The sequence below is a fragment of the Neopsephotus bourkii genome, unplaced genomic scaffold (genome assembly GCF_033783945.1).
Source record: "Neopsephotus bourkii isolate Nb327-2 ecotype Australia unplaced genomic scaffold, CSIRO-AGI_Nbou_v1 NB_1292, whole genome shotgun sequence".
In the NCBI taxonomy this organism is placed as follows: Eukaryota; Metazoa; Chordata; class Aves; order Psittaciformes; family Psittacidae; genus Neopsephotus; species Neopsephotus bourkii.
The window spans coordinates 7,495,898-7,517,661 of record NW_026901776.1 but is presented as its reverse complement, the minus strand read 5'-3'; the positions used below and the strand labels follow the sequence as shown (position 1 = coordinate 7,517,661).

Here is a 21,764-nt window from a genome sequence, read left to right as displayed (position 1 = left end):
TTATAATAAAATACTAGGATCACAAGCAGGCAGTCACTTACAGAAGAATGAAATACCAGTTTTACCCAAGATCAGAGTTGAAGGGCAGTACCCAGTTGCAGACTGACACCTAAATGTAGTGTCTCCATTGTATGTGTGAGCGAGGGACTTGTCCTCCGCTTTCAGGGAATGGAGAGTAGATAGGCAATATGTACCATTTGAAGTGCCAGGATGTTTGTTTCGCATGGCAGATATCACACAGGACCTTTGGGCGTTTGTACCCTTCCAGGCCAGCAACTGGAAGTCGTGGAAAGCCCTGGCCTATCTCCAATGCCAGTAGGCATCAGTAGGCAGGGATACTGTGAATTGAATAGTGTCTCCACTGACTGTAATAGGAGGTCAGATGCATAGATGAGAAGCTCAGATTGAATGGAAGCTCAGTATGAAAGCAATCCTGCCTCAGACCAACATCCCTCCTCTTCATCTCACTGCTAACATAACACGTTAATAGGCTGTATAAGGTAAATAATCTTAGCCTAAGATAAACCCATCTGTTTTTTTTAGACAGTTTTCTCATTTTTCGCACAAGGTTATCTCATTGGCTTTCAGTTACTGGTGAGGAAACTGGCTTTCTGACCTTGACTAAGGAAAGCTTTGGTTGGTTTCTTTCTAACCGTCACTTTCTTATTTCTGAGGGGTTTTGGTATTTCCTAACAGCACAACTGAGGTTTTAACTCATGTTTGGTATAGCTGCTCTCTATATTGTCCCCTAATACATTACTTCTAATGTTCTCTTAAGCTGTTAAATATATTATAGCTTGCTGAATGAGTGAGGATTAAATGATATGCCTGTTCTTTTCCTGGTCCTGTTCCTTGCTCTCTACTTACGCTTAACCCTTGGGGGGGTAGAGACAATATAAACAAAGAAGAAATTGAATTCAGCCTTGTTGGTTTCAGCTTTTGTCATGATTTGCTCACTGCTAATTGCTCTGTACTTTCATTTATGTTTCTTTTCCTTCTGCTTTATTTATACAGCCTCTTCTTATTGCTTCATATGTCTCTTGAAAGTTGCAATTTCATTTGTATTTAGCATTTTTGATATATATATCTTTAAATATGCCATCCAGTTCTGAGATAGATATCTGTAGATATATGGATACATCTTTAATACCCATCCAATATCCACAGCTTAGCCATATGCTCTTATTTTCACTTTTAGGCTCAATTACTTATGAATTTTTATGTTAGTAGGGAACACCTCACTGGAGCTGAATTGGTCTTTAAAATTAATTCCTGCCTTTCCTCTGCATCAAAAAGGGTCATTTGCTGGCTGCTATGTTTTTTAATATTGTCTCTTAATTCTTCTATAGAATATTTTAGAACATGGCCCTTTTTAATGGATTTGTTTTCTTCATTATAAGTGCACGCCATGCGTGTCAAACAAGGATTTAAGGCTATAGACCTCTGAAAGTTTCTTTTGGAAGCTTATCCCTGCTGCTTGAAAGTTCTGTTTATCATACACCCTGACTGACATAACTGTTCCAGTAAAGCCTTAGTGTGGATGAGTTATATTGGCAAAAACATCCCTTTTCCAGAGCAGCGTTCTTCCTGCTTTATGAAACTGCTGTAAGCTGCCTGGGAAATAGGATGCAACTTCTGTCTTCACCAGGAGAATTTCATGGAATGCTCTCATGAGCAAACCCTTGCTAATGTATGCCCAGCATTCAGCTCTCTCACTTTACTTTTCATATATACTTTAGTTAAGAACAAAAAAATTGCCATGTATCTTCTTAGTAGATTGATGATGTTTTTTTTGTAAACCTGTATTATAAAATATATCAACAATAAAGCCGGCCAGCTTACCAGTCTGAATACTGACAAGTAACCAATATTCATCCTCAAATTTGTCAAAATATATGCAGAAAGAACAGAGCAAAATATCTTGAAGTAGTCAGTCTGTTTTGGTAATAAACTTGTGCAGCTGTGAATAGTTTTCTTGTCTGAATCCAGGTTTATGAAGATGTACTCATACTTAATATGTAGTTGCCAATCAGATCAAAAAACCTTCAGCTTTTTTGAATGGTGACCTCTCAAAAACTGGAGAAAATGGAAACACTAGAAAGGAAAAACATAGCTGTAACCTTTTATTATTTCTATGACCACCCTAAAGAGAGGCAGAATAGATAACCAAAGTGAGTTGTTCCTTTGTTCAGCTGGTGTCAATTTTTCAAGTTGTAAAGGAACTCGCATGCAAAACTTAGTGCCAGACAGTTGCAGGTTTTCTTGTTTTTCCCAAGCCTCAGACAGAATCGTTCTGTGGGTCAGTGATTCCCAAATGACAGCTGTGAATCCACACATCTTTGTCATCCAAATTTTAATTGGAAGTGCTATGCGAAGAATTTGGTGCTATAGTTGCTTTGGACGGCACCACTTTACAATTACAGAAAGTACAAAATGTAGAGCTGTGTTAATAGTACTTTTATTTAAAACTAAACAATCACATTTAAATTATTTTTACAGATTTGCAAAGAATAGAAAGGTTACTAGATGTGGCCAGTGTTCATGACATTTACTTAGAAAGATCATTCTTTACACTGAGCTTTGGTTTGTTTGCCAAAAGCAAATTTAGTGCTGCCATTAAGTTTGGGTTACTCTATAGAATCTATCTGCTGATATGATTCGTATAGGATTATAGAATGGTTTGGGTTGGAAGGGACCTTAGAGATCATCCAGTTCCAAACCCTCTGCCACAGGCAGGGACACCTTCCACTAGATCAGGTTGCTGAAAGTCCCATCCAACCTGGCCTTGAACAACAACAGCATGTGTCTTATTTAGATTGAAGTTATCAAGTGAAAACCTATTAATTTTAAGTGATGACCCCCCTGAACCACAGCTGCTCCAAGAGTCTTCTCTGCTGTGTGTATGTGGGTTACACAGAAGTGCAGAAATAAGTTTCACATGCTGAGGGTTGTCCATTTAAGTGAGTTACAGAGCTGACAAGTCTCTTACAGAGAGGGAACAGTTTAGAATGAATTGGCTTCATTGAATAATTACCACTTACTTGGGTGTTTTGACTGACCTGTATTAGTAAGCCAAAACATGGAGAATGATAAAATGATAGAAATCATATTAGCTGTTGTTGTAGAGATTTGTTCCAGGACTGATTCAAAATGTTGACCCTTACGTTCACATACAATTTTGTGCTGAGCTTGTGCCTGGGCTAGAACTGATGCTTAGGGAATCTTTGACTTGCTAATATGACTTAAACTTCTGAGTGGACCTGCTGTAATCTGTGTACAAAAAAATGAAAGGAGTGATAGTCCCAGGTAGAATATATTTCAGTGAGAAAGTCTAGAGCTTGCAAAGATACTGGGAAGCTTGCCTGTATCAGTGGAGTACCTAGCCAGAAGGTGTTTTATATTACTTGAGAGATACGAAGTATACAGAAGTGTAGAAATTGTGTTTCTGCACAAAGAAAGTATTCAGAAATGTAGAAACTTTTAAATTGTGTGTCTTGTGAACAAAAGATTGTAAACTCATTCAGAATAGAATAAAGAATTGCTTAGAAGATGGTTGCGAAGAAAGTCTACTACTGTTTTGTCCCAACTGGGATTAAGATTCTCCTAGAATTCAAGCAACGGATTAACTTTAAGAGATTACTACCCTGCATGATAAAGTTCTTAAATCTGTATAAATTGGTTATTTTGCAGAAACAGAAAAAACATAGTTCTTAACTTTCCTATTAGGTGGCATGTACATGCAAAGGGATTTTACAAGCTTCCCACAAAAAGCGAACATCACGTAATCTCAGTGACAGAGTTAGAATACATGATTTGTCAGATTTGTAGGGCACAATGGCATAAGAGTAAGTCTCTAGTGAAAGAAAACTCTTTAAAATTGTAGATTATGTTGTAGGATATTATCATACTACTGACAATTTTTAAATTCGGTTTTCTAACTAAATACTTGTAACCTTCTGCTCTTATGATCCCTTAATTAGATTTAGAAAAGAGAGAAAACTTACAAGCCACAAGCATCTGTTTCTATCATGCAGTCTTATTTTTCAGGAGTTGATACCTTGTGCAAAAATACTTTCAGTCAAAACTTGATATAACAAAGTTTCAGGTTAGTAGTTATTTGCCCTGTATTTGATTCATGGGGGGACCAAAAAAGTTTACAGCAATGTGTTGTTAATTATGCTTGATCTTAATAAGCTTTAAATTACTTACAAGAATAATTCAAAATTTTTAATACAGAAGGGCAAATTCAGAAGCCATTTCTGAAAAGCTGTAACTTGTTCTCTAGTAAGTGGATCAGAGGGATGCATTGCTTCTGTGTATTTCTGGTTAGGCCGTTTAAATGACAGAATGGTGGAAGGTCATGCATTAGGGCTGTGCAGTTGCTGGGATTAATGATTATATGTGTTAAAAGTCGCTTAATCACAATCTAGTAGGGGTTTGGATAGTTTTGTTTTGTTTTTGTGGTGTTTTTCCATGGAGGAGCTCAGTGGAATACTTCAGTTCAGAAATGTTGTTGCAATGCCTCAGGGTACTTGAGGTCCCTTCTCCAAGTTTTCCATCTGCTGATCTTTCTTCTTGGTGTGTCCCCCTCCCAACCAAAGGGAGATAGCAGACATTGGCACTTGCATGGAAGTAGCCCTTCACCAGGGACTGGGCTCAGATCTGTAGTCCAGCCTGTGAGGAGGAGTATGATGCATCCTCTAGAAAAAGGTTCTTGAAGTAGCAGTACATCGGTGAAATGCTGCAGCATTCAAAAGGAGATAGGTTTGATATGTGGAAAGATCTTTCTGCTGCAAGCTTTTTGCCAGAATGGTCACAGAGGAAACAATGCTGGCAACTTAGAGACCCCTATTGCTTTTTCATCAACAGCAACTGTTGTGTTACTTTCCCTGAAAGCTGTTGTTTCACTCTGTTTCCGCATTTGTGAAGACTGTGTTCTGCTAATTTCTTCAGGATTGTATTTGCACTAAAGATGTCTTATAAAAATAAAAGTTAAATTTCTGGAACTCAGAAATTTAACACAGTTGCAGGTTCCACAGAAATGCAGAATGTGGCATCCACATGTTCTGCTGGTGAACTTCTGTGGATGTGCATGAACAGCAGCATTTTTCCTTCGCATGGTATATTGTATATGTTGCAATAAGTTATTGAGACAATTCTGAGATGTCTTTTTTTTTAAACTAGTGCATGGAATTGTTCCCATATTTTTGCAAGCATCACCTGTACCAGTGTGTGCTACATCTGATGTTTGCCTGGAGGTCAGCTTCAGTGCTCTGGTGAATTTTTAATATAAAAACCGTATTTCTGCCAGTTTCTACAGTGTAGACTCAGTTGTATTCCAAGAAGAAAAAAGAAAGAAAATAAAATCCAAGCAAAAAATTTCCAAAAATCATGAACAAAACCCCACCTAAAGACTTCACTTTGCACCTATGCACATTTTACTTTATATGTTGGCAGTCTTTCACATTCTTAGCCACTGCTTCCATACCCTCACCAGCACGAAGAAAATTCTAGCAAACTAATGCCTTATTTTTTCCATGGAAATTTAGTATCAGATGCATTTTTATAGATTAAAGACCATGGTAGAAAAATGATACAATTTGAAAACTGTGATCTCTCGAAGGGTAATGCAACAGGGATCATAAATTTTCACAGAAGTTGCAAAATCTGCTTATGTGGCAATTGGTATCACGTGAAGTCAGGTTAAAAAGAAAGCCTAAAGGTCTGGCTCCATTACAGACTGCCAAAATTCGTGTGTTAAACTGGTAAGGGAGAGAGTCATTGGCTAAGAAATAAGGTGGGATGCGCAGGACTCTGAGCTGTGCAGAGATGGGGAGATGAAGGAACACATTTAGAACTGGAATGGGAATGAACTTTTTTTCACTGAACCTCTTGTGTGCTACCCACACATTAGCCTTTACTCAGACTGCCTTGTATGTCAGATGTGTCTTGGGTGAAGAGGAGAGAGTGAAAGAGGTATGAAAAATATTAATTATTTAGTTTTAGTAAATATCACAAACTTCCCATTCACAAAAGCTGTAGCAATTACAATTAAGAAAAACTTTCTCGTCCATAATGGGCTGCTAGAAGAGAAAGAGACCTAGAATTCCAAGTGTAAGCCCTGTACCTACACATTTCCAAAGTCTACATGAAATAAGAGGGGTTTCTGGAGTTGGGATACATGGAAGGGGATGTAGAAGAGGGAGGAACAAGCCTGAGAAGATGCATGTTATTTCTGATTTTGGGCCTATGAACTTTATTAGGGAAAAGGTAAAACTTGTTGTATTTGAGTTTCCTAATGTGGCTCAATCTTTATTTGAAACTTTTAAATCTTTCCTCTCGTATGGAATAAACTCTGGTTGCCAGACTCTAAGTGCTGGTAGCATCTCCTGCATTTTTTGTACTAAAATTCAGGTTGCCTGCAAACATGCTTAATAAAACTCACTGGATCAACCTACTGTTCTGCCTTTTGCATCAGGCAAGGTATGTCCCTTGCAGTTTTACCTTGTCTGAATATGTATAGCAGTTCTGGAACACTAGAAGAGAAATTGTTAATTCATCTTGATTTGGATCCCTCTGTGTGAGGGCTACATAGGCACTCTGCATCCACCTCTGTCAACTACAGTTTCTTGTGAGTCTGAGTTTCAGTGATACTGTTAGCAGCAAAGGGATGTGGTACTGACTTTATTAGAGTTAGTTTGGTTGTGTTTGTGCTTAGAAAAGGAATATTAATTGTGGATGATTAATCTATATGCTTCTACACTGTTTTCAGTAACTTTCCTTACACCCTAAATACCTTTTTTAATGTTAACAGAAATACTGTGCCTGTCTAATGAGGTTATGATCGTTATGTTTATTTAGATGAACATGTCTGCAGCTGGTTTTTCACATTACCCAGGAGTACCACTGGCTCACCAGCTATGCCACTTCCTTGCAGCACTTAGTTGGTATATTTTTTTCTTTATTTTCTCTGTGTGGGTACTGTAAGTGGTATTTTAATCTTGCTGTTCGAAGGGCGTAAGGCAAGCAGTGGTGGTGAGAAAAAACAGAATCCATTGCTCTAACAAGGGATATGCACAGTATATCAGTTTCACGGGGAATTTGAACGTTATTGTGTGATTATCTTTTAATTCACAGCCCCCAATTTTTACAGTAGGGCACAAGGTGAGGATGTAGCCGAGCTGCGAGAGGGCCGTGTGCTGTGGCTGCCTGCCGTGTTCCTGTGTCACCACGAGGTGGGGCAGGTGACAACGGAGCGGGAAGCATGAGGATGCCCGGCGCAGCACAGCGGCGGCGCTCGCGGAGACCTGAGCCGGGAGCCTCGGAACGGGTGTCGGGGTTGAACCAGACAACAGCTAGTATTTGCAGTTAGCGCCGGCCTCGTTTTCTCTGAGCGTTTGCTTCTCTGTGAGGGTGCTGAGGCGCTGGCAAGGTTGCCCAAAGCAGCTGTGGTTGTCCCATCCCTGGCAGTGTTCAAGGCCAGGTTGGAAGGGGCTTGGCACAACCTGATCTAGTGGAAGGTGTCCTGCCTGTGGCAGAGGGGTTGCAACTGGGTGAGCTTTAAGGTCCCTTCCAATCCAAACCATTCTAAGATTAATGTTACCCTTTGCATCAGTGAAAATAAAGTTTGCTTTGTTTTTAAGGTCTTTGAAAATTATTTAAAGTGCCTGATAAGTCTTTTTTTGGGGGGGGGGTTGGGGTTGGGGGGAATAAAACAAAGGAAAAAAACCCAACAACAAAACACAAAACAACGTGCCAGAAAAAACAACCCCAAACCAAAACACAAGCTAACCCACCCTTTTTAAAAAAATTGAATGAATCTCTGAAGTGCCATAGAACTCCAAAAATTAATAGTTGATTTATGCTGTGTGCCTGCCTAGCCCAGTTCAAAAGTATGAAGTAAAAAAAAAACAACAAACCAAACACACACAAAAAAATCCAACAACCTGCCCCCCCCCCAACAACAAAAAAATGCTAAGACATGAAAGACATTCTTACTTTTTCCTTGAAAAAAAATAATGAAACTGGTAGGTTAGCTTAGTTTTCATGCGTTGGAAGTTTTATTGGGATTTCCCTCCCCGGAGATTTTAGCTGTAAGTAGAAGTTTCTCTTTGAACTAGTTTAAACTAAGGACTTCTTTCTTGTCACGCACAGACAGGGAAATACTGCAAGATGCTGGATTAGCTTGTTCGCTTTTCATTGTTTTCTTTTGTAGCAGCAATCCGTTTAGCTATGGTATGCTGAGTTTATCTGATTAGCACTTAATGAGTGAAGGGAATAAGGGAAATGTTGCATGAGTTACTTAAGCCTAATAAAGTTTTCAGTACCTTCCCCCTCTTTCTAAATACCTGAACTTTCCTGACCCCCACCTCTTGCTTTTCCCCTCAGCTGCAGCTCATTCCCACACAAAAGGTGCTCCCCCCGCAGCTTTAACTGTCAGGAGTAGTGGTGCCATTAGCCAGATTTTGTTCAGTGCACATTGGTCACAACATGCATCCTGCTCTACAGCGTTTAACAGTCTGTCTGGAGTTTTTACAGATTCAGCTGCTGTTGTTATGCTGACTTGCATGTATTACCTGGGAACACTTACTGACTTAAAACACAACCTGGAGCACGAGTATTTCTATCTTAAAACCATCAGCTGTAACTGTAAGCAGTAAAATGGTTTCTTTAGTTCTATTAGCAGTGACATTTTAATGAGGATTCACTGGAGCCTGAATAATTACATTACATAAAGAAATTGAAGAAACATGGGGTTTAGTAATGCTTGAAAACCATGTGTGCTATACAGATTGAGTTTCTGTTACCATAACTATCTTGATAAGTTTCTTGTACAATTCATGTTTTCCTCTGGACTTCAACTTACTTTCCCTCTTTTAGGATTGATTTTTCAATTCAATTGATATTGCATTATAAATTTTTTAATACAAAAGCAAAATTCTGAAAAATTTATAGAAATAACCTGTATTAATTTATGCTGCTTAAATAGCTATTTGGTGATTCTGTTAGTTTTGTACAAAAATGCAGTTCTCTTAATACCAATGAAAATACGTCAAACAATAGCACAACTGATGTCTGCAGGAGATTCCTTATACATGGTAGGTACTATAGTGGTTGAAGTAATTAGGAAAAAGCTAAGGAAAAAAACAGATAGTAAGACAATTCGTTTGCTTAGAAATCTGAATCTTTATAGTTAGGCACCTCTGAAAGTATTTTCAATTATATTTGTTTAAAAATACAAGTTTTTAATAGAAATGATCTCATTTCTTTTATCACTGTCAGTGTCCCATCACTGTCCCAAATTTATAGCAATAGTAATTACGTTAATAATTTTAGCAATGGGAGGCTAATAATAGCAGTAGCAATCCTGTTAGAGCAGAATGTGAGTGTATGATTTTAAATAATTTTAAGGTTATTAAAAGAACGCTAAAGGTGCAGAAATGCACCAATGTGCTTGAGAAGGGTAGAAGATGACTATGAATGATTTTTGAGGTCTGCACAGCTTACTGCTAAGCATGTCCCAAGGATTTGTCTCTCTGGGTGAGGTACCACACTGATGGTGTTCACGTTCCTAGTGCATAGCACTGCAGAGCACAGCCTGTGCAGTTAAATTGCTGTCAGTGCGGAGCCAGGCTGCAAGTGTTGTACTCTGAACTAAATGGTAGAGATTTTGGAGGAGTAATCCCTGTTTTATCAGTTTGCTAACAGCCCAAATAGTGTCATTTAAATTTCTTCTTGTTTCCATTATTGTTTTGTTTTGTTTTGTTTTTTGTCTGCTCCTGACTGTGTACCACTCATGCCAAACTTCTGTCTAGCCGTCAAGATGGAAAAAAGGTGTTAATCTGTGAATTAGGTATTGAAATATTTTGTAATTTGATTCAAAGCTTTATTTAAATCATGAAAAGTATGTGTGTATGTTTTTCTTTTCCCCTCTCAGGTTTGCAATTATGTGTGGCTATATGTCTCAGTTTGAAAGTGTACAAAACAAAATCAGGAATGGTTATCTCTTTAAGGTATGTTTTTGTAGGGTTTTCTGTTTTTTTTTTTTTTAAAGCTATTCCTTTAAATTATTTCCTTATATAGTCAAAGACAGATTTTTCCAAGACAGTAATTCAGCCTCACAGGTCTATTTTGGTGTCAATGTTAAAATAAAAAAGATATCTTTATGTATGCAAATATATGGTTACAAAATATAAGAATTCAGGTAGGATTCTGGGAACAGCATTAAGATTTTTTGTTTAATTTTGTAGTCAAAAGGGGGGCGGAGGGAAAGGGAGTAACAATTGTGGTTAGAAAATAAAACCATGAAGTATTAAGTGATGAGCTAACACAGTTCTGCAATCATCCTTCGTGCTACCCTTAAAAAGTAGTGTTTGTTTTAACACTCTCTTTTCAAAGGTAATTGTCTTTTTTAGGGTTATCAGTTTGTGTTATATGTGCTACTCCCTCCACTCCTTGTCCTTGCTGTTGCTTAGGCACTTTCCATCCCTTGCCCTCCCAGCCAGCATCCCCCCCTTTCTGGATGTCAGTGAAAGGCAGCAGATGTGTTCCACTTCCCAAGGAATGCCAGGGATGTATCGCTATCACATCATGTCTGTGTTAGGGCTTGGAGTGTCACGGAGCTTTCCTACAAGAGAGCATTAATTATACATGAGCTGTGCCAAGAGAGCTAAGCCCTGAGCTGGGACAAGCTGGGAATAACGAAGGGAAAATGACAAATAACACAAGTGCTGCAGTTGTTTAAGGAAGGAATTTTAAAACAGCCTGCAGTGTTAGCAGTAGCCTTTTCAGGGAGGTTTTCCTTTTCACAAGGAAGTACTGAAATCCATATGAATAATTTTGAAATGTTCAGGATTTGGGGCATGAAAACATAGCTCCTATCTGGGTATTTTGTGAACAAAATGATAAAACAATAGGCTCTTAGATCTGTATTACTCAGATATTTTAGTGACTGGCTTAATTAGGAAAACAGATACTGGGGGGTGGGGAATGAAACTTTAGAAGTAAAATTCATTTTGTGAGGCAGATACTAGTTAGGGCTGAAGTAACTCATTTTTTTCTTCTAACTTGAGCAATAAGAGCTTTCTTTAGTAAATTAGCGAGAGAAAGGAAGATACTCATAATATCTAATGAAAATGGCTTTGGAAGAAGCACCTCATTAGATACTTTCTATGTGTTATGGTTTCAGTGTAAACAGAACTATTTTATTTTCTGAATTTCACATTATAGTAACAATTTTCTGTGTCATGTACCATTTAACTGGGGCAGTCATATTCCAAGGTGGAAGAGACTGTTTCAGTGATGGGTGCTGGCATGTAAGATCTGTCAAAGAGAGTGATTGCTTTCTCACTGATCTGGTGTGTGACAGTTTATTAATACTAACTGTAAATAAAGTGAATTTAATGGAAGTTGTTGCCTTTTAAAGACAAAAGTTCTTGAGTACTTTGATTGACCTTTAGAGCTGTGTAGTCATGTTGTAAATACAGCATGCCTTTTTGCATTGTGTGCAAAGTTGCTAAATCATGTTGTTTGTGGTTTCCCTCCACAAGGAAGGGGTTTGCCGGTTGAAATATTTTTTATGTTGTTAGAATGGAATCGCAGCAAAGAGGATTTTTTTATTTGTATATAATTTGCAGCAAACTTCCTAGAATGTAAACACACTCATAAACATCGAAAGTGACTCTGATTTTCTTTCTAATAGGAACATCTAGACAAAGCAATTGAACTTAAGCCTCAAGATCCTTTTTTATATTACCTAAATGGAAGATGGTGCTATTCAGTAAGTTGGATTTTATCTAACATATTTGAAATGAAATAGTGGGACTTAAGACAATGTAGGTATTTATTGAAGTAGATATTTTGAGCTAAAGGAAGCAGTACATTAACATTTCCTGAATTAACTTCCACATGTCTGATGTTAACTGCTGACCATTCCTTACATCAAGTAAGCTGTGCTTGTGTGTCCCTCATTGTTGTATTCAATTCTTATCTGAATGAATGAATGAAAAGTAATTGACATTTGGAATGGAGGAAGGGTGACTTCTTCATTTCAGTTCTTTTTCTGCCACAAACTTTCTGCTAACATAGCCTTTTAGTAACTTTATTCCCCATCCATAACTGAAGTTAAAGGCACTTGCATGCCATGGGATTATGTCTGTGGCAGCAAGGATACTCTATTGGCTTGGTAAATTCCAGGAGAATGTCACAACAAAGATGCATGCATAAAAATCCCTCTAATTTGTCCAAACATTTTTCAAGAGATACAGTTTTTACTATGCGAATGCAGCAGGTGTTTTAAAAATTGTATTAATGATATAGTGATAAGTGTTTATATATGAAAAAATAAAGTAATTGGTTTACAAATTTAGCTGTGGACTAATTTTATTATTATTTTTAGAAAAATGGTGCTTGTAATATGAGTTGGATTATTCTTAAGCTCACACCTTTGATGGTTCAGGTGGCTGTCCTTATTGGTCCATCTCTAGTCCTGTGAGGAATCTTTCATCAGAATAAAATGTTCTTGCATAGCCTAAGCTGTAAAAGATCATTGGGAGGTTTCTCAGAACAACTGCTAATGTGTAGTGGTTTCCAACCCTGCCTTTTTCCTATAGCTGCTTTCAGTGCCAGTCACTTCAAAGTGCCTGCAGACTGGGAAGGATTTGCTGTGATAAATTGTAGACATTGTCTTTATCTGCAACAAGACTTAATGCAAAGTAATCTTTCAGCAGTTTTTTCAGATCATACATTTAACGTTCAAAGAACTTTCAACAGCTACATTTTTTCTCAGTTGATTTGAATAAGGAATGACACCAACTTTTTCAAAGAGCTTTTAATTTTGCTTTTCATTGCATTGCATTCTTGACTATCAGCATTACCTATGCAAAAGTGAGTTGCTGAAGATTGTCCTAGAGTATGCTAGCTACGCCTCTGAAGAGCAATTCTTTTGCTAGTGATTCCTTAATCAGTTTTATACTGTGTTGTGTCCAACAGCTGAATGCAGCTTCCATATTTGTCAAATACTCCCAGATGTTTTTCATGGCTTATTTCTCACTTGAGCTATAACTTTTGGAAACTTAACATGTAGTCGCAGTATACCGTGCTTTGTTCTTGTTGCACTGGCTTTTAACTTGTGTTTCATTTCAGTGATGATCACCACTTCCTGACTGAGTAATGCATGTAGTTTGTTGCCCTCTATCATTACAAACTCATGTTTCACACTTGTAACGTCTGTGCAGGGCTTCCTTACTAAACATTAAAGTCATAGGTTAGCATTTGCTGTAGGGTATGACCTGACCTGCATTTTATTAAGTGAAACAATCCACCTAAACAGATGTAGCCACTGAAATACTTAAGTATTCGTTTCTGATTTTCTTTTTTTTTTTAATTCTTGCCTTCTATGACTGCCATGACAAAATGTAACTTGAAGCACTTAAAACAAGTTTGCATAGTACAAATAAATGAAAGTATGGGACTGGATACATTTTGTTATAACTTCTGTGTTTTGCACACTTTCAGCAGCAGGATGAGTCCATCACTTGGCAATGTTTGTTTTGAGGCTCTACTAGGGAAGTTAGATCTTAATCCTAGCCCAGTGAAGTTAGTGAGCATAGAATCATATCCTCATTCATTTTATCAGACTGCATGAGTAGGTTTCTTTGCTGATCCTCTAACACAGGTTTTGGCTGTGCATGTGATATAGGTACATGTAGGAACTTGTGGAGATGTGGCAGATTCCTTGGTCCTGTTCTGTAGACTGCGGTGTTTCATACTGTGGTAACTACCCCAAAAGTAGACTCTCAGCTGTGGCATTGGTTCCAAATACATTATATGGGGTTATGATAGGGTGCTTGAAAACTTCCTTTATCACTCCTTCTCTGTACTGGTACCTGTAGATGGAGTGATGATGCTCCAATTAGACCCTCTGTTTTTTCTGTTTAGTCTGGCTGCAGTTGAGTCTGGGAAGGCTGTGTTGTCCAGTGTGAGGAAATTAAAGAAGAAAAAGGGATGACTGAGGAAAGAAGGTTAGTTTTTACATTTAGTCTAGCTGACTTTGGGGTCAAGTTAGAATTGGCCACAATATTTGTTCTTTCATAAGTATTGCTTCCAGGGGTGTTATTGTATAATTTTAGTCACATATTCTTTTACTGAAACAGATTAATTAAAAAAAGATACCTAGTATTTGATATTTTACAGGCTTTGATAACACCTTGGGGAAAGCTGATGTACTTAAGTCTTCCTAGTAGAGTCAGATATTTCCTATTCATTCCCCATTTAATGTTGGGGGATCTTATTACTAGCTTCTAGCGCTGCTTTTTTGGGCTCACAAACTGAAAGAAAAAAATAGGTAAAGCATAAAATAGTGTAAAAGGGGATGCTTCAAGTGTTGTAACTCAAGGTTCCAGTTCATTTTCACAAATGAAGTTGAACAGACTCTTAGGTTAAAAGTTAAAAGTATACTGGGGACAAATGGAGAAGATTTATTGAAGGCTGAAACCTATATCAGGAGACTGTGTGCTGTACTAGTAAAAACTTTTGATTTGTGGAGTTTTGCCAGAAATTTTGCCAGAGGCTGCCATTTCTCACCTTCCCTTAGTGTAATACGGTCCTTTGCAAAGAGCAATGGTATGGTAATGCCAGGTTTCTTTCTTAGCAGTTTTTCTTGCTGGGCCAGATCTGAAGCTTATGCCAAGTGTCCTAGCACCTTCCAGGAGGAAGGATGAGCTGCATTTTCACTGCCTTGCATCAGTGGGGCTTTGCCTTTAATGCACATCCAGAATTATCTCTCACCTTGTCCAAAACACAATTTTTGCTGTTTCTTATTTCTGTTACCATTATAAAGCCAGGTGATACACAAATGAGGAAGATTCTGTTCTGGTGTGTGTATCACCTCAGCTTTGTTAAAAAGTACTTCTGCAATCACAATCAAGTAGGCAAGATTTTCACTAATCATTTCATAGATGTCACAATGGGCACAATTTTGCCTGTGAGACTTCCTGTGTATGCAAGAAGCCACATACAATTCTAATGTTTTCTGGTTTGTTTTGCAAAGGTAACAAGGGAGAAAAAACCCTTCATTTATTTATGCACTGAGCAAACATAACTGAACACCACTTTTAATGGATAACTCTTAACAAGTGTTGTTTTAATATTCCTTTTTTCCAGAGCTGATATGAGCTTCTGCTGAGTGGTGATTTTTTCCAGGGTAGCTTTAGTGAGAATTTTAGGAAAAGAATACTACCATATAAGTACAATGAAGATACTTTATCTAGTAAGTAAAGTAAACCAGTGTTGAGTGTGTAAAAGAAATGCTACTATTCCAAAGAAAAGCAATGGCAGCAAAATAATTTCCATTTAAAATGTCTTTGGTAGTGGACGAAATTTTGTCTGCTTGGCCTTGTGTGACAAAACCAGGCTTGTTAATTCCATAGCTTTTAGGGAAGGCATAGTATTTTAAATATGTGCTTGGGTTCGTTCATGCAATTTAAAATAAGTGCAGTATTTAGAGCCTTTCCTGTTTCAGCTTTGTTGAGGGAAAGTAAAAATTACTTCGTTCTTCAGAGCAGCAAGAAATATTTATTGGAAGTCAGTTGATGTGGGGTGTATGGTCTGTAGGAATAAGTTTTCTTTCCTTAGAGTTTTGGGTGCAGTTATCTAATAATCCTTTACAATTATGTGTTTGTGGGCTTTTTTAGTGTTTTAATGCTTAGAACACTTAAAAAATGGAGTATGTATCTAGTTAAGGCTTATGACTACTTGCTGCTACAGGACTGGCACAGAACAGTTAGCGTGTACTTCTGGATCTGGATCAGAGCCACTGGTAAAGGCTAGTGGGATGTTAAAAATTAGATTTCTTGGGATTTTCTTTTTGATGGTTACATGCCATGTGTTGGATGCATCACTGGTTTATCCAATCCTTGTACATCAGGGAACAAATGGACTCAGTTCCTTTGTCTGTGTGCTCTGTAAGTCTGCTCCCCTTACTGGAAAGTGAAAAGGCCTGGGAATTCAAGTTGTCTAAATGCCTAAATGCCTGTGCAGACTGTCCTGGTTCCTTAGCTGGCAAGAAAGAGAATATTTGTGTTGGAAGCCAGTGTTTGAAAACTGCTGTCCAGTTACTTAATCTGTTCCAGAAGTCAAAACATTGCATAATTATTTAATATAATTTTACATTAATATATTGTAATGAAAAAGAAATAGAAACTCTCTGGGGATATTTAAGTAGATGCCGTTAATATTTTACTGAAGCTGGATCAATGGGATGATTTTCCTTTATGAAAGACAACCGTGTGTTCTGTCTTCAGTGAGCTATTAACAAGGAAACATGGGAGGAGGAAATCCTTTGGGATCGTAAGTCAGTGAATTGCCTGAATTTTCAATCCAAGTAGAATCTGGGATTTTAAAAGGACTATCAATGAGCAGGGTTTACATCTCATCAAAAGATGAGGAGATGGGAAAATAAATTCCAACTAGTGTTTTGGTTCATATGTGATTTTTTGCTGATCCTAGGCTAAGGAAGTGAAAGGGATTTTAGGAAATCCCTTTTCCCAGTACTTAGGGGAGAACAATATTTTCTGTCTTGGTCTTCAGAGGATCAGAGGCCTGATCGGAGCTTGCTGGGTATGAACTTTATGGTCAGCTGCAGGCTAACTCTGTGGGTGGCTTTCTTCCATCTTTGGTACTAGTAGAGATTTGAGTAGAATAAATGGGTGAGAGCTTGCTGTTTGACAAACGTATATGAGAAACTTTGAGACAAGTGTCTGCTTTATTGGGATACTGAAGAGTGGCCTCCTTTCCTTGGCAGAGGCCAGGCTGTCATGGTCACTCCCTCCCCTCCAGCCCTAGGGAAAGTTCAGGACTTGGTTGAAGGTCCCTCACACCGTGGTTTCCTGCTCTTGAGAGAGTGGGACCAGCTCTCCCCATGGCAGCTGGGGAGCAATGTTCCTCCTGTGACCCAATAAGTATAACCTGATATTCTATGGAAATACAATGTTCCTTGCAGTGCTTTTGTGAATTTTCTGGCTGCTGGGAGGACTGACGTCAGGACGTGGGAGACCTAAAAAAACAAAACTCACTTTAGGTTTGGAAATCATCTCTAGGGCATGGACAGTATTCATTCTTTAATTTTGTTGTTGTTATAGCTATTACTTGCTGGAGAAGCTGCTTTTATTATTTTCTGCTGTCCTATACCATTCTTGAAACTTGCATGAAGTGAAATTATGATTCTGGTGAAGCTGATGAGAGTTACAGTCTCCTGGTTCTTGATTTTGTATGGGGCTACATATACGCTTTGCACTATTTGGAATAACCTTAGAATCCTAGAATCATAGACTAGTTAGGGTTGGAAAGGACTTTAAGATCATCTAGTTCCAACGCCCCTGCCATGGGCAGGGACTCCTCCCACTAAATCATGTCACCCAAGACTCCATCCAACCAGGCCTTGAACACCACCAGGGATGGAGTATTCACAACTTCCTTGGGCAACCCCTTCCAGTGCCTCACCACCCTTAACAGTAAAAAACTTCCTCCTTATATCCAATCTGAAATTCCCCTGTTTAAGTTTGAACCTGTTGCCCCTTGTCCTGTCAGTACAGCACCTAATAGAGTCCCTCCCGAACATCCTTACAGCCCCCCTTCAGATACTGGAAGGCTGCTATGAGGTCTCCATGCAGCCTTCTCTTCTCCAGGCTAACTTCAACCTTGACTGCAGAAGTCAAATTTACAGTACACTAGAGCATGTTACACCAAGGTTTCTGTTGCCTGTGCTTGCTTCCACCCAGAAGCAAGTTAATAAAGTTAATAAAGTTAGTTGGTACAGTAGAAATGATGTGTCCGTTTCAGTGGATGTGGCGTAAGATACTCTAATAAAGTTATTACAAATTACAGACTGTGCTTGTGTGTGTTTAGGCAAAGGGTGTAATTTCCTATTCATCATTGTTGCTCCAGGACACAATTTTGTGTCTTGCATAAAACAGGCCTTTTCCATTTGTCCCACCTCAGTCATAGGAGGTGGCAGACTGACTCAGGTGGGGTGTGGTTCAGCTGTTGTGATGGGATTCACCTCGTCTGTCTTTAGCTATCCACAAGGTATAATTGTCTATGCTCCTTTTGTAGTTGAAGGGAAGAAGAGAAAGAGACGAGTGTTCATCCCAGACTAATGTAGGTGAAGGGAGATTGCCTTTCACTGTATTGACCATGCAAGGAACCTGGACAACTCATATAAGCAAGGCACTTCATTTATGGATGGCTAGAGTTAGCTGCAATGAATTCAAGCCAGTGGTATGTAAGGCTGACTGCCGAAAACATTCAGGAGCTCAGACTATCTGTGTAACAGTCACAAAGTATAATGCTGTAGACAGCGCAGCTTACAGAAAACTCAGTATTGTGCATAGTTGCATTTCATTTTTAAACATTAAAGTTTAAACGTTTTAGATTGGTGGGATTTGTAATATAAAAATGGCCAAGTGCATATATGTTTGCACTTTTAAGTTTGACTAATGCAAAGCAGCACCTAAGCCAGACAAAATAATGACTAAAACCTCAGTAAATCAGTTCTGATTAAATCTTGTAAGAAAAGAAAACAACTGCCAGGAAGAACTTTTGTTTTCAATAGGTAATTGTAACTCCACATGGAAAAACTGCAATTTTGTTTCCTCACTATTGCATAACAGCAGACACATGTGTGGTAATTGTATCTGTGCAGTGTATGTGCATATACATTCCCTTTATTTCTTCCCCTCTTCATCTGTAAGCTGCCTCTATCTTGAAGTGATGAACCTAGAAATACAGAAATCCCCTTCCTTTTCCAAAAGAATCCTGCAGCAGTAGATTGGCATGAAGAAAACAATACTTTTGCAACAATCCTTTTTATATTTGTTGTGGAATATGCCTCAGAAACTGTAGAACAGCTGGGGAAATTAAGTGTGTGAGGGAATTAAATACATACCTACAATTTGAAGTTTTAACCAGCATGCTTTCTGTGCAGCATTCTGTGCTGCAGTTTTTAACACGGTATGAAAGCACTGCAGTGCAGAGAGGGGAAACATCTTGTTGCTTCAATGAATAAGAATTGTGGGATTGTTGGAGAGCATTTGTAAACCACATTTTATTCACTTAGAAGGGAATTCAACAGTGGGACGTGTGTGTGAGAGAGAGAAGCATCCTTAATATTGTTTCTCTCTGGCATATAATTTTTAGTGGTTTTGTGGGAAAGATTTACTCTTGGCATTTAACAAATAAGGCGTTGGACTCTGCTGAACAACCAGCAAGACTTGACCAGGATCCCTTCTGTCTCCAAGCAATATTGGTCTTATGTAGCTAGAGTCATTTGGGGCAGATGGAAAAAACAGTCCTACGCCTTTTCCTGTTGCATGCTGGCCTGTATTTGTACTCATTGCAGTGGTATTTTTGGGGCAGTTTGCAACAAGAAATGCATAGAGCTTAATGTCTCTTTAAAAGAGAAGTATTCTGGTTGATGGCTGTGCATAGTTATGTGTGGATGGATTCTTGTATTTTACCGTAATTAACTGACATCTGCTGGATTGCTGCATTTAGCTGGAGAAGGTGGGGAGAGCAGCAACAGCCCTGACAAGATTGGGAAGCCAGGGAATGAAGCGGAAATAAACTAAAGCTATCCAAAGCCACGTTAATTTTTACAGCAGTAGGACAGATTTGAGTTCAAGGCTCAACTCTGTTATTTGAATTGCGGTTTCCTCTGAAAAAGAGCTGTCTCTGTGACTCATATTTCACTTCCAGCTCTCTGATGAGAGGCTCTCTTTCTTTGCATGTGTGTATCCCTTCTGTGTGTTGCCTCTGCATAGACCAGGCCATAAATTGCTATGGACCCTTGGTTTTTATCATTTTTAAAGTCAGCTCTACTCTGTGACAGGAGCCATCAGTGCTGTGGTTTAAATACTGATGTGAAGGAATAAAGTCCTAACTTTCCTTTACAGATGTAGTAAAGTGTATGAAGCGGGTGGCTTCACTTCCCCATTTAAACAGCAGCTCCATCCTTCATTAGGGATGTGAGGTGTGTTTCACCAGGTTTGGTGAGGGAGCCAAATTCCTTATGGCAGTAACCAGAGCAGTTTCTGTTGTCAGTACATGTAAGGGAAGAAGTCATATATATTGTGTGGCAGTATCACAGTTTCCTACACTTCTTTTACAGCAGCCCATGTTTCTGAAATGAGGTCTTTGGCAAGTGTTGTTTGTCAGATTTGAAGAGGAAAATATGAAGCTTAATAGTGGTTGTCACTAGCTTCTGTGTAATAAATGAACTTGTTAATACAAGAGCCAAAAGCACTTACATTTTGACTGTAGCAATAGCATTTCATAATGTTGAAAAGTAGTTAAGTACGTGGACTGTCATACTAAACTGAATGTCTCATGAAAACCTTAGCAGGTTTAAAGCACTATTTCTGGCCTTAGGTTTTAAAAAATTTCAAGGTCTTATGAAACCTAAACTGTACTTTAAGCTTTATGCATTGGAATAATCTCATATTAATGAATGATGCTGATGTTTTGTCATGTATTTCTTAATATGTACATTTTCCTGTTAACAGAATCTAAAGATCTAAAAGACTGTGCTTTGGCAAATGGCCAATACCAAACATTCCTTTGCAGGTTCTTTTGCAAAATAGGTCGTATAAGTAGTACAGTGGCACAGGACAATATTTATTCCAAAACTGAGAAGCAAATCTAAAGACTTTTGAGATATACATCTCAAAAGATGTATATTTTGATATATACATCTCAAACGAATATAAATATATATATACATATTATTCTTATAGGTAGCTCAGTTGTCTTGGATTGAAAAGAAAGTAGCTGCTGCTCTCTTTGGGACTCCACCAACATCAACAGTAGAAGAAGCATTGCAGAATTTCCTTAAGGTAAGTCCTAGCCAAAGGTTTTCCTGTGTGACTGTTTACCAGCTGCTGTATGTGACTGTTGTCAAGATGTCTGCTTCAACAGATTATGTTCAGTAGTTATAAATCCTGGGCTCTCCTAAATACCACAGAGCTCTGTACTAGTAAAGTATTTTTTTCTTTTCTGTTTTAAAATTAGTTTGCAGATGAGTGGCTAGCACCTTTCTTCTCTTTCTTTAATTTTAAGGAATTCTTCAATGACTTGCCACAATTAATATTTATTGGACTTAATGTGAGATGAATGTAGCTGAGTTACATATGCTGTTGAAACAAAGTAACCATAGCAATAACCAATGATAATCAAGAAAAACTTTGACATTGTGACACTTCTCTTTTTCTGAACTGAAGCTCTTTCCATTGAATTCCAGTAGAAGCCTTTCTTATTTGGAGAGGTGACATTACCTTTATAGTGAAATAGAAAACTCTTGTCATATAGGTCTGTGTTCCTGGCCATTCTACTTCAATGCACAGTTATGAGAAAACACCACATGAATAAAATAAATCTTTCAGTGTTTTTTATATGAATAATTTCTAAATCTGGAGCTGAAAAATACAGTTTTTTTACTTGGCTGAATTCAAAGCATAAACTTCCACTGTTGCAATTGCTTTCAGGCAGTTTCTCAAAGGAATTGAACAAGCATACTTTACTCACTATCAAAAGTACTTACTCTTTGTGGTTTTAGTATATTTAAAGACGGAATGATCTCCTGAATTTTTATGTTACCATCTTCCCAGTTTAAGAGATTTTTATCTCTAAGGTCAAACTCCAGAGGTGGTAGACATAATTGGAAGTGTTCCCTTTAGCTTCAGGCCATTTTGTGGTGGCCTGCAGAATAACTG

The 21,764-nt window shown here is 38.2% G+C and overlaps 1 protein-coding gene across 2 annotated transcripts in view; it reads left to right on the top strand.

The window, feature by feature from the left end:
• RMDN2 (regulator of microtubule dynamics 2) overlaps positions 1-21,764 on the top strand; it is a 47,951-nt gene that overhangs the window by 14,184 nt on the left and 12,003 nt on the right. For both annotated transcript variants that reach the window (XM_061365869.1, XM_061365868.1), the window contains 3 exons: positions 9,938-10,013; positions 11,702-11,779; positions 20,790-20,888. In XM_061365869.1, coding sequence (XP_061221853.1) covers positions 9,938-10,013; positions 11,702-11,779; positions 20,790-20,888 — 253 coding nt within the window. The remainder of the gene's footprint in view (positions 1-9,937; positions 10,014-11,701; positions 11,780-20,789; positions 20,889-21,764) is intronic.